Here is a 13,479-nt window from a genome sequence, read left to right on the forward strand (position 1 = left end):
TTTCTTAACCCCCCACTTGTTCTCAGCCTACAGGCAAAATCCTAACCGCAGCCTTGGTTTCAGTCCCTGCTTGGCCAGCAGAAGACACAGCTGTGATATATTTATTTTTCTCTTGGGTTGCTCTGGGTGGTAAGCCGGGGTATCCCAGCAGCACCGGGCACAGCTGCCAGGTCTCAGTCAGATCTCACAAAGTGACCAGAAGCATTTCAGCCACCTCACCCAGAGACAATCTGAGAAAAGAGCGTGGGTAGGTGAGAATGCTGGGGGCTGCTGCTCTGGCAGGTTTGATACAGGATCCTCACCCAAGGGGCCAGGAAGGTCAGCTTGGGACATGGGCCCAGCTTACTGCTACAGGATTCCTCCCACTGGGTGTATTTTTTTCTTGAGATCTTGGCAATTTTGTTGAGAAGGTGACGGTTTTGGAGGTAAATATTGTGAGTGGCTTAAGTGAGGCTACAAATCCACAGGCCATGAGAAAATACTTACCTGGGACACCCTCAGGGTGTGGGCTTGGGATGCAAACAGGGTGGCTTCATGAACAAAGAGGGGCTCCTTCTGCCCTGGCAGAAGCAGCTCTAGCTTCATTTTCTGGGCTGGGGAAACCTCCGTCTGCAATCTGAGTCAAGTCAAAGCAAAGTTCAACTTGACAGAGTCTGATAAGAGATTTGTTTCTGTGCCCTCATCACCGCCTAGCTGCAAAACTCTCCATGATGCTCCTCTCCTCCTGGCAATTCCTCCACCTATCCTTTCTCCTAAAAGAGAATGGAATTTGTGTAGAAAAACTCTGGTTTTTCTTGAGTGTCAGAAATGCCATGTCAGCCTTCAGGTGAATTCTGAATATACAGGTGGAACTTGTGCTCTAGCAGAAGGTATATTTCCATGAGCTCCCCAGAGAAGACCTGGCTGCCTGGGATGGCAAAGGCTGTTCCTCATGGGTGGCATGATCCTGTCCATCCCTTGTTGGACACTTGTGTGCAACAGGCAACTGTTAGGTTGATACAGATACACTTTCTCTCTTTCCTACCTCTCCTAAATTTATTCCAGGGGTCACTACTCAAATCTCATCAGCAAAGGCCCAAGGCATACCCAGAAAAGATAAGCACGTACAGACAGACCTCCTACCATACCATGCTAAGCAGCTGATCACTTCTTGAGCTGCATTACATGGCAAACCACAAATATGAGCAAACAAATGAATTGCCATAAATAGGAGATCCCTCCTGATCTTCAGTGGATGCGAGAAAACTGGTTATTCCTCTGATCTGTGGCCCAGGAGCTTCTCACCCTTTGCCAGTACCTCTGCACATGGAGCCATTGCACTGCATGCCTCTTTCCAGCTAAAGCATCCCCGTGGCCTGCTTGCAGCTATGGAAGTGGCATGCAAGAGGAGAGGCAAGTGTTGTGCAAGCATGGAGATAAGTAGGACCTTGCAATTTAGGACTCCAAAGTGGGGAAAGCAAACCCAGAGATACCTCACCTGGGTTCTGCAGTTCTGTCTCAAGGTGAGAGCTGGAGTTCATCCATCTCAGAGACTCCTTGGCCCTCCCTGAATGTGCATTCCTGCAGCTTAGCCAGCTGATCTCTCCAAGCTTCTTCCATAGTTATGAAGGTCGGGATCCTGGGTGGACTAAGATACTCTGCTAAAGCACTTCTGTGTAGTCAGGCAGGGTGAATTTTCCCCCCCACTTCCCATGTGGCCAACCCAGTGGCTGTTATAAATTGTTATCATGCTACTGACATCAAAAGATGTTCAAGGTCTTCCAGAGCAACGCTGACAGAAGCCTATTGTACAAGGAATTAAAAAAAAACCCTACTGCACAGCCCCCACACCCTGGACAACAAGCTTTGTATTCTTTCACAAGAACAAGATAGGATATGAGAATTTTCTCATGCATAAATTTGGTTGTCTGGTGCTTTGGGAAAAGAATACCTCTCCATGTGCTGACAGCCATCAGTAGGAATTGGTTCTAACACTGGCACAGCAGTTGAAGAACAACACAGTTTAAAAGCTATGGTTAGAGACTCAGTGTGAATGCTGCCATTTTCCTTTAGGCTAGAATCATGCCCATTTTCCATGAAAGCTAAAAAAAAAGAGAGAGAGAAAGAAAAAAACCCACAGTTTTAGCAGTTCCAAAAAGGAACTTCTATTAAAAGCCATTGCCCCTCCCAGCTATTTAGACTGTTTACGCTATCAGGTCTTTGGGACACTGATTTTCTTTTAGTATGCATTTGTGTTGGACTCCATATAGTGGGTGAATTCTTACAATATAAATCAATTCATAACAGGTGACTGAAAGCATTTTTCCCTCAGTGCAGCAGTCTTTGTCACTGCCTAACATTTTGGAACATGATAAATATGGGGAAAAGGATTTTATAGGATTCAACTAAAGAAAAACCCTATGTATTTACAATCTGAAAGGAAGCACTGGAAGGTTATAATTTGGCAACAAAAGGCTCTGGAAGGAAGCATGCCCTAGCAACTGTCTTTGTATAGAGAAATCAGTCGCTCGTTTATCTTACAGAAGGCAACTTTTGTAACACTGTTTGCATTGTGCCCTCTAATGACTGACGTTGCGACAGGGCTGTCAAGCTAAGAAGGGGAACAGTGTGAAAGTGAACTGGGATATAAAGACCCCATGACAAAATGAAAAATGTTATAGGAAGGCCTTGCTGCTTAAATGAGTCAGGAACTGTGTGAATGCTTAAAGGAGTGAGACAATTGTGTTTGTGTACTTAGTGATGCTCCATAATGACCCTAGTGGGTGCGCCTTACAGCTAGCTGTAAGGTGAGGTGAATGAAAAGGGAAGAAAATAGGTGCTTTTCCCCCCTGTGAATGCACAGGGATCAGATTCTGCCTTCAGAAAGGTGCTGAGATGCTGGAGCAATGCTGAAGGCCAGGTATGTCATTTTCCCATCTACCTTGTGTCCCAGCAGAGCTGCTGGGCTGGTTTCTGAGCCCCGTCTCCCAGCTGCTCCGTGGCATGACAGGGTATTTGCATGGCAGACCAGTCTTGCAAGTGGCCCTCCTACAGCTCTTACAGACATTAATTTTGCTCAGTGTAGACAGTCTGTTGGCTCTTTTCACCTGCTGCCACTTCTCCTTGTATTACCCCTTCTTGACCTTTCTCGTATTTCTAGCTCTCATAGTATTTCTTTATAACTAAAAAAAAATATATACCTATGGGCTGCAAGAAAGGGCTTGCTAGTATCCACCTTTTTTGTTGCTTCCAATGCATAAAAATGTTTGCTGTCATGCTGGAATTATGTAAAAGAAAGAAGATATTTTCTTCAGTGGGATAAAGCTAGGTTGGAGAGACATTTTAATGTGGAGCTGTTTTGGCTGGTAGTAATTGTAATGCTGTTTTTAGAGAACAAATACATCAGCTTGAGGCAAGGTTTTAAAATCACTTAGGTCTGACTTTTCATTAAACTTCTGTGAAAAAGGAATATGGAAAAGAAGGTACTAACTAAAAGGTTGCCCTGGGAAGCAAGTTGTTAAGGACTCTGTTTCCCTCTGCTCCCTCACTTTGACTTCCCTTTAGCTCTTTAGCTTCTTCCTTAATGGGTCTGCACCCCACACTCTACCTGGCTGAGAGGGCTTGGGGCCACCATGAAAGCTGAGGGGACCTGGGAGAGGCAAAGTTTTCTCAGCCCATTTAAGTAGCAGTGCTGTAAAGGCACAGCAGTGTCGGAATTGGGAAACCTGCTGCCGTTTCCAAAGCTTACTCCCAAAGATTGGGGTCTGGGTAGCTGCTTCTGATACAGAAGCAGGGTCAGCCAGGCCATTGCATCCCATGCCTCTGCAGGTGTTTACCCAAACATGAATCCCACTGAGATTACGAGTGCCCAGCCCTGCAGCAATCAGGGCACACGGGAGTGCAAAGTGTGCATTGCAGGCTGGGCTGCTGAGCAGCCATGCCAGGCCCTGCCCAGGTGAGCAGAGGGCATGTGGGATCCACAGTGGGGTCTGCAGCTGATGGAGGCAGGTGGTGATAAACCCTGAGGAAACAAAACTGCTTTCTTATCTTATGATAAGAATGGGGAACATGCTCCTCCTGGCCCAGCCTGACAGCACCCACTGAGTCAGGCGGGAGCCCAAGCCCACAGGCCTCTGTGCTGGTCCTGCCTTTGTGCAGATGGCAGAATTGTGCCATTCTGTTATTTTTTTAGCTTTTCAGCCAGGCCATTTGTTTCCTTTTGCCCAAGTGCATGGCACCTTTACAAGCAATACCAGGAGTGCCATGCCATGCTCTGCCTCTGAGTCTATCTAGATAAACACCAGCTGCTTGATTTGCATCATCTCCAGCTTGGCTCTTTTGCAGCTGTCCTTGCCACAGCATGAGAGACCACAAGCCTTCCATTGCTGCAACAGTTTTTCAATTATGTACAACCTCTTTCCTTAGAGTTCACATACAGATTGATATTAATATGTTGGTGCACAGCTATTCAGTGGTTTACTTATTAGCTCTGCATACCAAATTAATGGTGGGACAGCAAATTCTTTGCATACCCATCCTATTTTGTTTTATTTTCACCCACCTTCCTTTATTTCAGCAATGTTCTATTATACAGTACTTGGGCTTTCAGAAAATCCAAGCTCTTGCTCTTTAGAACCATGAGTGCTCTTTGGTGGGGCATTTTGCCTTGCTCTCTGCTGGTGACTTGGGATGCTTAATCCTTTGAGGGTTTCTGAGGTGCTGCTGAGTTTTGGATGAGTTTTTGGATTATTAATGCTGAGCAGCCTCTGGATGATTGATTGGGTCCCCACTGATTCTTTGTGTCTCTTTGGCAAGGAGCAGACTGAATTTGGAGGATGAGACTACAGGCTGTGGGGTCAGAAAGGGGAAGCACACATCCCCACAGTAATCCCAAGTGTTCCTATGTCTGAGACAATTTCTGGCTGCAATTCTTCTCCCATGTCCTTCTCACTTTGGCATCATGATTGCAAAAGCACCAAAGGACCCCCTGATTTTGGCCATGGCACCCTCTGACTCCTTCTGGTCACCTTCCCTTCTTGATCATATATGTCCTGTGTCTCGTGGGTCCCTCTACCCTTACAGCTGGGACAGTCCTGTGAGGAAGGATTTCTGGAGGATGTCTCTGGCCACAGATGTGGTTCAGGCTAGTACAACATGTCTAGCCCTAACCACTCAGTGGCCAAAGGGCTTGCAAGAAACTCCTACCAAAAGTGTCATCACAGAGTTAGGACACCATCAAAACCACCAGAAGATGACCAATATAAGTTTGGTCATCTTCTGTTTCCATGCAGGTGTGTATGTTTTTAAATGCGTGTGAAGAGATTCTGTAACACTGGTTTGTGTGTGCATCTTGCCTAAAAAATATGAGAGACAGAAATTTATCAGTGGGTGGTAATTTAGGAAAGGGAGGTATCTGAGAGCTTGAAGAACATTTTGTTGGTGGTAGCAAAAATGAAATTATGAAAACACAAGACACACTTTGAGAACTAAATATACCCTCCACAAATTTCTTGTTTCCTTTCTATATTTCTCATTCTTTTCAAACATTAGCACACATTTATATTGATACGATAACTAATATATTCATATTATATATCAATACGATAACATACCTGTGATGAGGTCAGATAGCACAGAAAACATTAGTATTTTCACTTTAGCTTAGATGCTTGTGCATTCTGACTCCATCTGTACATAGCCATTGCTTACAAAGCCCAGTTGGTATTCATTTTTTTTTGATGATCTGACATTTTAATAGGACAGGAATGAATTCAAGAAGTTTTTGAAAGATCTTACTATTTTAATTTCTGCTTAAAAATCTTGGAAGGACTTTCCAGGTCAGTTTTGAAATTTTATCTGTACTGGTTGCATTTGAGTCCTGTGAGACAGCAGCTGAAATCTATATATTACAAATGAATAAATCAGAAAGTCACCATAAGCCAGGAGCGTGTGTGGTGTGTGTGTGTGTGTGCACCTATGTAATAAGCAGGAGCTGTTTACAACATGTTCAAGGTCCTCTTCTGTTTTGTTCACTGTTCAGGATTTTCACAGGAACCTTTTTGTGTGGCAGTCTCGACAGCAAGTCATGCAGTTAGGAACAGCACACTTGTAAAACCACAAGTTAGACTTTGTGGAAGGCAGCATTTTCCAGTAGCAGTTAAAGCCATGCCCCAGCTCCAGGCTGGATCACCAGGCACCCCAAGCACCCTGTGCTCCCCTTGTTGCCAAAAGCAGCCGGCAGCTGGTGCAGCTCTGTTGGTTTTATGGCCAGCCTGTGGCACGAGCACAGTGCCACGCTGGCAGCGCAGACCGAGGCCCCTGGCTCGATCACGAGCAGCAGGAGAAGCCAAACCCTGCATTTAAAAGAAAAATGTGGGGCAGAGTAAAGCTGCAAACACAGGCACATATCAAAATAGCTACAGTAGGTAGCTGTCTGCCATGCTCCATGGGAAAAGGCAGGGCCTTCAGTGCTGCCAGCAGAGCCATGCTGCTGCAGAGCTTGATCTTGCACCCAGGCACTGCCGGCCGCTCGTGCCCTCTGGCTACATCCTGTTTTCTTTGCGCTTGCCAACAGGGTGAGTAATGCCAGCTGACTGACAGGGCAGCTGGCACCAAGTGTGCTGTGCTGGCTTTTCATCTCTAATTACCCCCTTACAGTGGGCTGTCTAGCTGTTGAACTATCTGTCACGAACATATCTGAGTATAGTCAGTCAGGGGCCTTGTGCTAGCCTTGATTCTTCCTTTGCAGGACAAAAATTCTACCTAGGATGAGTAGACATTTATGTTTCAGAGGGTTGATTTTCTTTTTTCTCATACTTATTTGTGCTGGAGAAAGTTGGGCACACAGAGCTGGGTGCTGAGATTGTAGGTGCTATTCTTGCAGTACTGCAAAGGTGTATTCATGTTTATGAGTGAGAAAAAGAGAAAGGATTTACAGTGTTTCCCAAGAATTGTTTGAATCCTGGCATTTTTAAAATCTCTCCTGGAAATTCATGCTTCATCTGCAAATGGCTAAAGACCCTTCTAGATCTCAAAAAAAAAAAAAAAAAGTAAGATTATACAATACCGTGACATGCAGATCTACACATACTAACCTAACGGAAAGTGTAACTACAGAATATTTGTCCTTGGCTGAACTGGACACCATGCTGTATCCCTCCTTCTAGTCAATGCAATAGCATGTAGCTGGCAAGCTATTTCCTGTGTGTGGGCATTGCTTGAGCCCCAGAGACTCTGGCCTTTGCTGTGAGTGATCCTTGCTCTCTTTCCCCTACTAGGTCCATGGGAAATGCATGTGCAAGCACAACACTGCAGGGTCCCACTGCCAGCACTGCGCCCCGCTCTACAACGACCAGCCTTGGCAGGCTGCCGACGGCAAAACCGGAGCCCCCAGGGAGTGTCAGTGTAAGTAGCCAGTTAGGAACAGTGTCTCCAGACCCTCTGCCAGAGCGAAATGCTTCCTCCATGCTTGCCTTTCTCCCGTGTGTCCGAAAGACAGCGCATGCTGAGGTGGTGCGGAGGTGCTTTCCAAGCAGCTCAGAGGCACTGCCACACCCCTGCCCAGCGCCCACCACATGTCTGTGTGGCAAGGACAGCGCTGTTTGGACGGCCCTCACTTGGCAATCCTCGTGAGACCGTGATGTCTGTTGGTTTGGCCTTTCTCTGGGACCCAAGGGCAGCTCCTGGGGATAAGGTCTGCTGCTGTGGGCAGTCTGCAGCCTACCAGGGTACATTGGAGGTGACAAGGGGCCAGATTTGTCCTCTCCATGGACACCTTTGCAGGAGGTATGACTTTCTGCTGCTGAGTGTGGGCTCTGCTCACCCCTGAGCGCTGAGGGCAGGAGGAGCCATGGGCTCTGGAGGTTTGAAGATCAGTTCTGCAGTGCCAGGAAGGATGCTTAGGGTGAGTGCTGGAAGCAGGGGAATGCAGAGGTCATGGGGCCATGTGCTTCAGTAATGCAGTCTAGCCAGAAGGGTGCCAAGGACTACCCACACCCCAGGAAGGCTTGCAGGCCTGCTGAGTGCCATCCTGCCCTGGCTACAATGCTATCCATACATAAGCAACCATCAGCCTGCCTGTGTGGGCTATGGTCATGCTCACTGCAGTATGGATAATCCCTGAGGGAATGACAGTGAATTCCTACTTACACCAGCAGCATCTGATGAGCAGGCATTGGAATAGGTCTCACTTGGCCCTTGACTTCAGTCGTGTGGACATGCAGACTTCCTCCACGGCACAGGGTAAGGAGGATGCTTGTACTCTCTCACACACCTTTCCTCCACCTGCCTTCTTCCTCCATCAGCTGCAGGGAACATCCTGACAGCACCCTCATGGCAGATGTTACGTAGGGCAGTGCTGATTTCTAAAGCTGGGAGGGAAGGATCCTTCCTCAGCAGGACCAGTGAATGTGGGTCTCTCTGTTCTGGCCTGACCACCTGTGGCTCTCCTGGTACTGGAAAACCTGCATTGGAAATAAAAGATCTAAAGAAAATACTTTTTCTTAAATGCTGTCTCCAGAGGTTGGGAAGTGTAGATGAAAATGCATGCTACTTCATGCATTCAAATGAATAACAGGTTCATAGGTCAGTCCCCATTCCAAAACATGGTTTGAGTTTTTGTGACTCTTTTCTGTTAACCAGTATCTTTCACTGCCTTAATGAGTCTTTCTGTTCCCTTTGGCTTCACCTCAGCCTGCAAGTGCAATGGGCATGCCGACACTTGCCATTTTGACATGGATGCGTGGCTGGCGTCGGGCAATCGCAGTGGCGGCGTCTGTGACAACTGTCAGCACAACACAGAAGGGCAGCACTGCCAGCGCTGCAAGCTGGGCTTCTACCGCGACCTCAGGAAACCCTTCTCTGCCCCAGACGCCTGCAAACGTAAGTCAGCAACCACGGACTAGTGAAGGGCTTCTCAAGTGGGAAAGGGTCAAACGAAAGGTGAGATCTTCTTGCCCCTCCTTGGAGCATTCTTCTTGCCTCAGTGAAGGCCAGGGAGTTCCTTGAATCCTCTTTGCGATAATACTTGCAAAAAGCAGCGGTGATATTTGCAGGGTGAAAGTCTGCAGATGCTGTTGACAAATCTGTCCCAAGGATCCCTGTAGCCTGAGGGCAGGGGAAGAGAGATGATTCATTTACTTTCTCCTATTGCTATTTTTGGAGAGGAAAAGCTGCATCTTGTTTTCATGTTCTCCTTGTTTGGCGATTGTTGCAACCCCAGAATGGGGTTCCTCAGCCAGCAGGGATGCAGACAATAAATAGCATCACCCACCAGTTCGTGTTCCCAGCAGCAGCAGGTGGGTATGGAAGGACAGACAGGAACACAAGTTAACTGATATTCCAGAAGGTGGGACATTGAGGAGGCAAGACTGAAAGCAATGATTCAGGCACATGTGAAATTAAATCTTTCCCAAGCAAAGAAGGAATCCAAAAGCCACACTCCCCAGGGACCACTGTCAGGATGGTGACTCATCATGGGGGACTCCAGATCCCCAAATTATGCTGAGAACATTATCCTGGTCAGCTAAATCCAGGGTGCAGGCATGCCCTCCTCTCTGAGCCTACAGCCACCCACTGGCTTCACCACATTTCTCCATGCTGACTCACTTACTATGAGGGGGACCTTCACAAGTGACAGAAAGAAATCCAACTGACACCCTGCCTATGTCTTTTGAGGAGACACTGAGCAGATCTCTCTCCTCTCAAGGAGGAGAGTAGTACTTCAAGGAGAAGTACCGGCATGTAAAGGAAGAGGGAAGTACCTGAGCACATCTCTCTCCTCTCAAGAAGTACCTGCATGTAAAGGAAGAGCTCCCCTGCAGTGGGGAGCTGCACCCCAGGCTGGGAGGATGTGGGAGGTTTCAGTTGTTCATTGAGGTCTGCTGGGGACAGCTGCTTTTGTCCTGCTCCCTTGCTGCATGTAATCCTCATGGATTCCTGGCAGCCCCAGCAGTGTGTTGCAGAGGTCCTCCTCCTCTCCACCTTTCACTCATTGCAAGGAGGGGCAGCAACCGCTGAACTGCCTGCTTTACAGCCCTAGCTCTCTTTATGGAAATGGAATTGACCACAGCTCATTGCTTGTGTAAATAATTACTTCACTGCTGTAGTATGTACACAATAATTTTTTTAAACAGTGAATTTAATGACTTTGAAAAGTTTCATTACCTACTTGTATACATCAAAGTTGTAAGTCTCCTCTGTAACATCAGATACTTTCCTTCCTTAATTATAGCCAGAACTTAGGCAATGAACTTTTGTTTTGGAGTCTCATTAGGAAAAAAACAGGCTTAAGTATTGCATTTACACTCAGAGCAGAGGCTATATGGTTTTTTCTAACTTGTGGATTCATCTTTGCTGATTAAAAAAAGAACAAATAGTACTAATTGACTGCTGGTAGATAGTGCAGGACAGAAGACTGAAGTAAATGCTGTGTGGGACCCTCAGGCTCTGAAACATCATTGTTCTGTGCTTCTGGTACCTTTGCTAGGGTTGTAATTCCTGATATTCTTTACATGCCAGCTCCCATCAGGGAAGATTATGCACTTTTCTGAGGGCATTGAAGACAAGTGAAGCTTTGGCCCTGAGCTGAGTGTGTTTTTCTGGACACTAAAGACACCACCTTTTACTTTGGAAGCAGTAAAAGTGACTCTATCTCCTTTGTCACCTCACTCAGTCCATTGAGGGAGGGGAGTTTCATGAGGGACTCATTGTAGGCTTGTCCTTGTGCCAGACTGCCCAGTCCATAATCTGTGGCTCTTTGCAGGGTCCAAGAAGCCAAATGGCAATTCCTGGGCTGGCCTCCTTCCTTGCAAAGCAAGGAGCACAGAGCACAGAGCCTCCTTCCTTGCAAAGCCAGATGGAAACAAGAGGTCTCAGGACATATTGCTGCAAAGCAGCCCCAGCTCAGAGGGAAGGCTGCCAGCCCTGTGCACGTGCCTGTGTGCAAGTTAGACCATTGTTAGTAAAGCCAGGCAGTACATCACATCATTAACTATGTGTTAGCCAGATTCCAGGGTTCTTGATTAAAAAGTTTCTCCCCACCTTTACAAGCTGGAGGAAGCTGTGGATATTAGATGATTAGTGAGTATTTTTCCTGACATATGCCAGTGCCTGGTTCTCTTGGCTTTCTGCATTCATCTCTGAATCCCTGGGCCATGGAATTCCACTTTCCACATTAAAAAAAAAAAAATGTGCCTCCATTACTCTTTAATGCAGCAATCCAGTTTTATGGACCACTAGACATTCATGAACTCTGGTATTTAAAAGCCAAAGATAACATATATTTAACAACTGAAAGATACTCTTGAGTATAGTGCAAAAAAGTTTACATTTATTTACCTTCTGCATAAGTACATCTACTTCATCACTTTCTGCATTTATGAAGTGCAGAGCATGATACTCCCTCAAGTATCTGAGGAAGACAACTTTTCCTAGCACAAACTGAATTCCAGAAATATAGGGATTATCTGAATGCTTTCTTTTCAGAGACCCTGTTACTACAAACTCCCAGATGATTTCTCTCTGGGCTTTTCAAACCCTCACAAATGCTCTCCTCCCTAGGGCCCCTTCACCTCTTCACTTCTGGTCTCCTGCTGCCAGGAATGCTCCCTGCACCCAGGGACTCAGCATCTCACAGGGGAGATGGCAGCTGCAGGGCCGTAGAAAATGACTAATGACTGTTAAATTGAATTATATAAGATCAATTACAGCCTATGCCTGGAACATTTCCAAGCACCATGCCATGGTCTGCAATAACAAGGGACGTGCGTGGAGCCCTATTATTATTTCGTGGGAAGGCCATGGCACTGCCTGCTTGTTTCTGGCTCAAGACACCATTATTGTTCAACCACTGAAAATTTAAAAATACCTAGGACAAAGTAAATAAAGGAGTTGTTAAGCCATAATCTTTAAGGATACTTTAAAGATTCTTGTAGGCAAAGAGTGTATATGATATTTGCTCAGGAGTAGGAGTGTACCTGATAAAATGAAACATTCTGATGTTTAAAACACCAATCTGATGACTCTTTCCCTCTGTCATACCTATGAGTTCTTTTCTTTCCATCCTCATGAGGTTTTAAGCCTCAGCTACAGTACAATTGCAGACAATAAAATTGAGTTTTATAATTGCCAAGTTTATTTTGCTTTTCAGCTGTAGGGTTTTGAGGGTAAATATTTGTCATTTCTAAAGGTTAGCTGGTAGCCGAGGAAACCACAACAGTATCACCAGTCCAGGGCAGGGAAATCCAGTTCTGCTGGCATCCCACTCACTGGTTTTCCATCCCAGTCAGCACATGCAATGCCAGGACAAGCAGCTGCTAATTCATCTGTGCATGGAAGTCACATGCAGAATACTGCTATGTAGTACTGGCTGGTAAATTGGCATTTTTAGCAATGCTGCTTACAAATCAAAAAGAAAGGAAAAGGATCAAGCTTGTGGAAGGTTTCTCTTGATCCAAGGCTAGGGCCCAGCCATTCCTTCTCTCACAGGAGCTCCCTTGGCTGTGGAGACTCCCAGCCTCGCTGGTGAAGTGACCACAGCACATGAGACACGCACTGTGCAGAAGCCTCACACTGAGTCTTACACTCTGCACCTGTGTATCCACAATGAAATGCCATCCAACACTGACTGTGGCTATTTTCTCTGCTGCTCAGCTGCTCCTCTCACCTTCCTGGATGTGGGACTCCTACTACCTGTGCTACAGTGAGATGCAGATTCTGTGGAAAGAGGAAAATGGGATCGAAAACCAACACAGCACAGCTGCCCATGAGGCACCAATAGCTCTAGCTTTCAAACATTGTATAATCAGTCCTGCAATTTTTCCTTCCTGCCTTCGCCATAGTATGGAAGCATTCCATCCTTTTCCCATGCATTTCTTTCAAATGTGGTATAACATGCTCACATCTGAGCTCTGGAGCCTCATTTCTGTGCTTGGTGCATAGCGATGGGCTTCACTTTATGTCTGCATTGCTCAGTAAGTTCCCACTGCAGCCCATCACAAACGTTTACTGTGTTGGAAATCTGCCACACAAACCATTCAGATTAATGCCCTTTAGTGACATCTTGGGCCTTCACCCACAATCCAAGAGCAAAAACTTTCAATTTGCCAGCCACCATTGGGAAGAGGATTGACACCTTGGCTCATTGAGGGGCAGCCAGGAAGGATGGGATCCATGGAAGTGGATATGGAGGCCTGTTAGAAATTACCAGCCTTCACACACATCTCTTTGTGGCTTTTATTAAAAAGTATAGCCAACTACATTCTCATTTTTAGTTGTCTTTTTAATTACCTATGAGTTTACTGCTCTTTTTCAAAATAGCTTTTGTAAATTTAATGTTCTTGCTTCACCATAGTGTTGCCACTGATGTTAAATTATATATTAGGAAAAAAAAAAGTGTGTAAAAGAATTGTCTAAAACATAAAAGCTCCAACCCCAATAGCGTTGTATGTAAAATTTAGCTGAAACCTGACCAAAACAGGACAAAATCTCTGGCTGAGCAGT

At 46.0% G+C, this 13,479-nt stretch overlaps 1 protein-coding gene across 3 annotated transcripts in view; it reads left to right on the top strand.

Annotated features, from left to right (window-relative positions):
* The window catches only part of NTN4 (netrin 4), a 47,751-nt gene that overhangs the window by 23,174 nt on the left and 11,098 nt on the right, over nt 1-13,479 (top strand). For all 3 annotated transcript variants that reach the window (XM_041474231.1, XM_041474235.1, XM_041474232.1), the window contains exons 4-5: nt 7,257-7,383; nt 8,671-8,859. In XM_041474231.1, coding sequence (XP_041330165.1) covers nt 7,257-7,383; nt 8,671-8,859 — 316 coding nt within the window. The remainder of the gene's footprint in view (nt 1-7,256; nt 7,384-8,670; nt 8,860-13,479) is intronic.

The sequence above is a fragment of the Pyrgilauda ruficollis genome, unplaced genomic scaffold (genome assembly GCF_017590135.1).
Source record: "Pyrgilauda ruficollis isolate IOZ18807 unplaced genomic scaffold, ASM1759013v1 scaffold32, whole genome shotgun sequence".
Taxonomy (NCBI): Eukaryota; Metazoa; Chordata; class Aves; order Passeriformes; family Passeridae; genus Pyrgilauda; species Pyrgilauda ruficollis.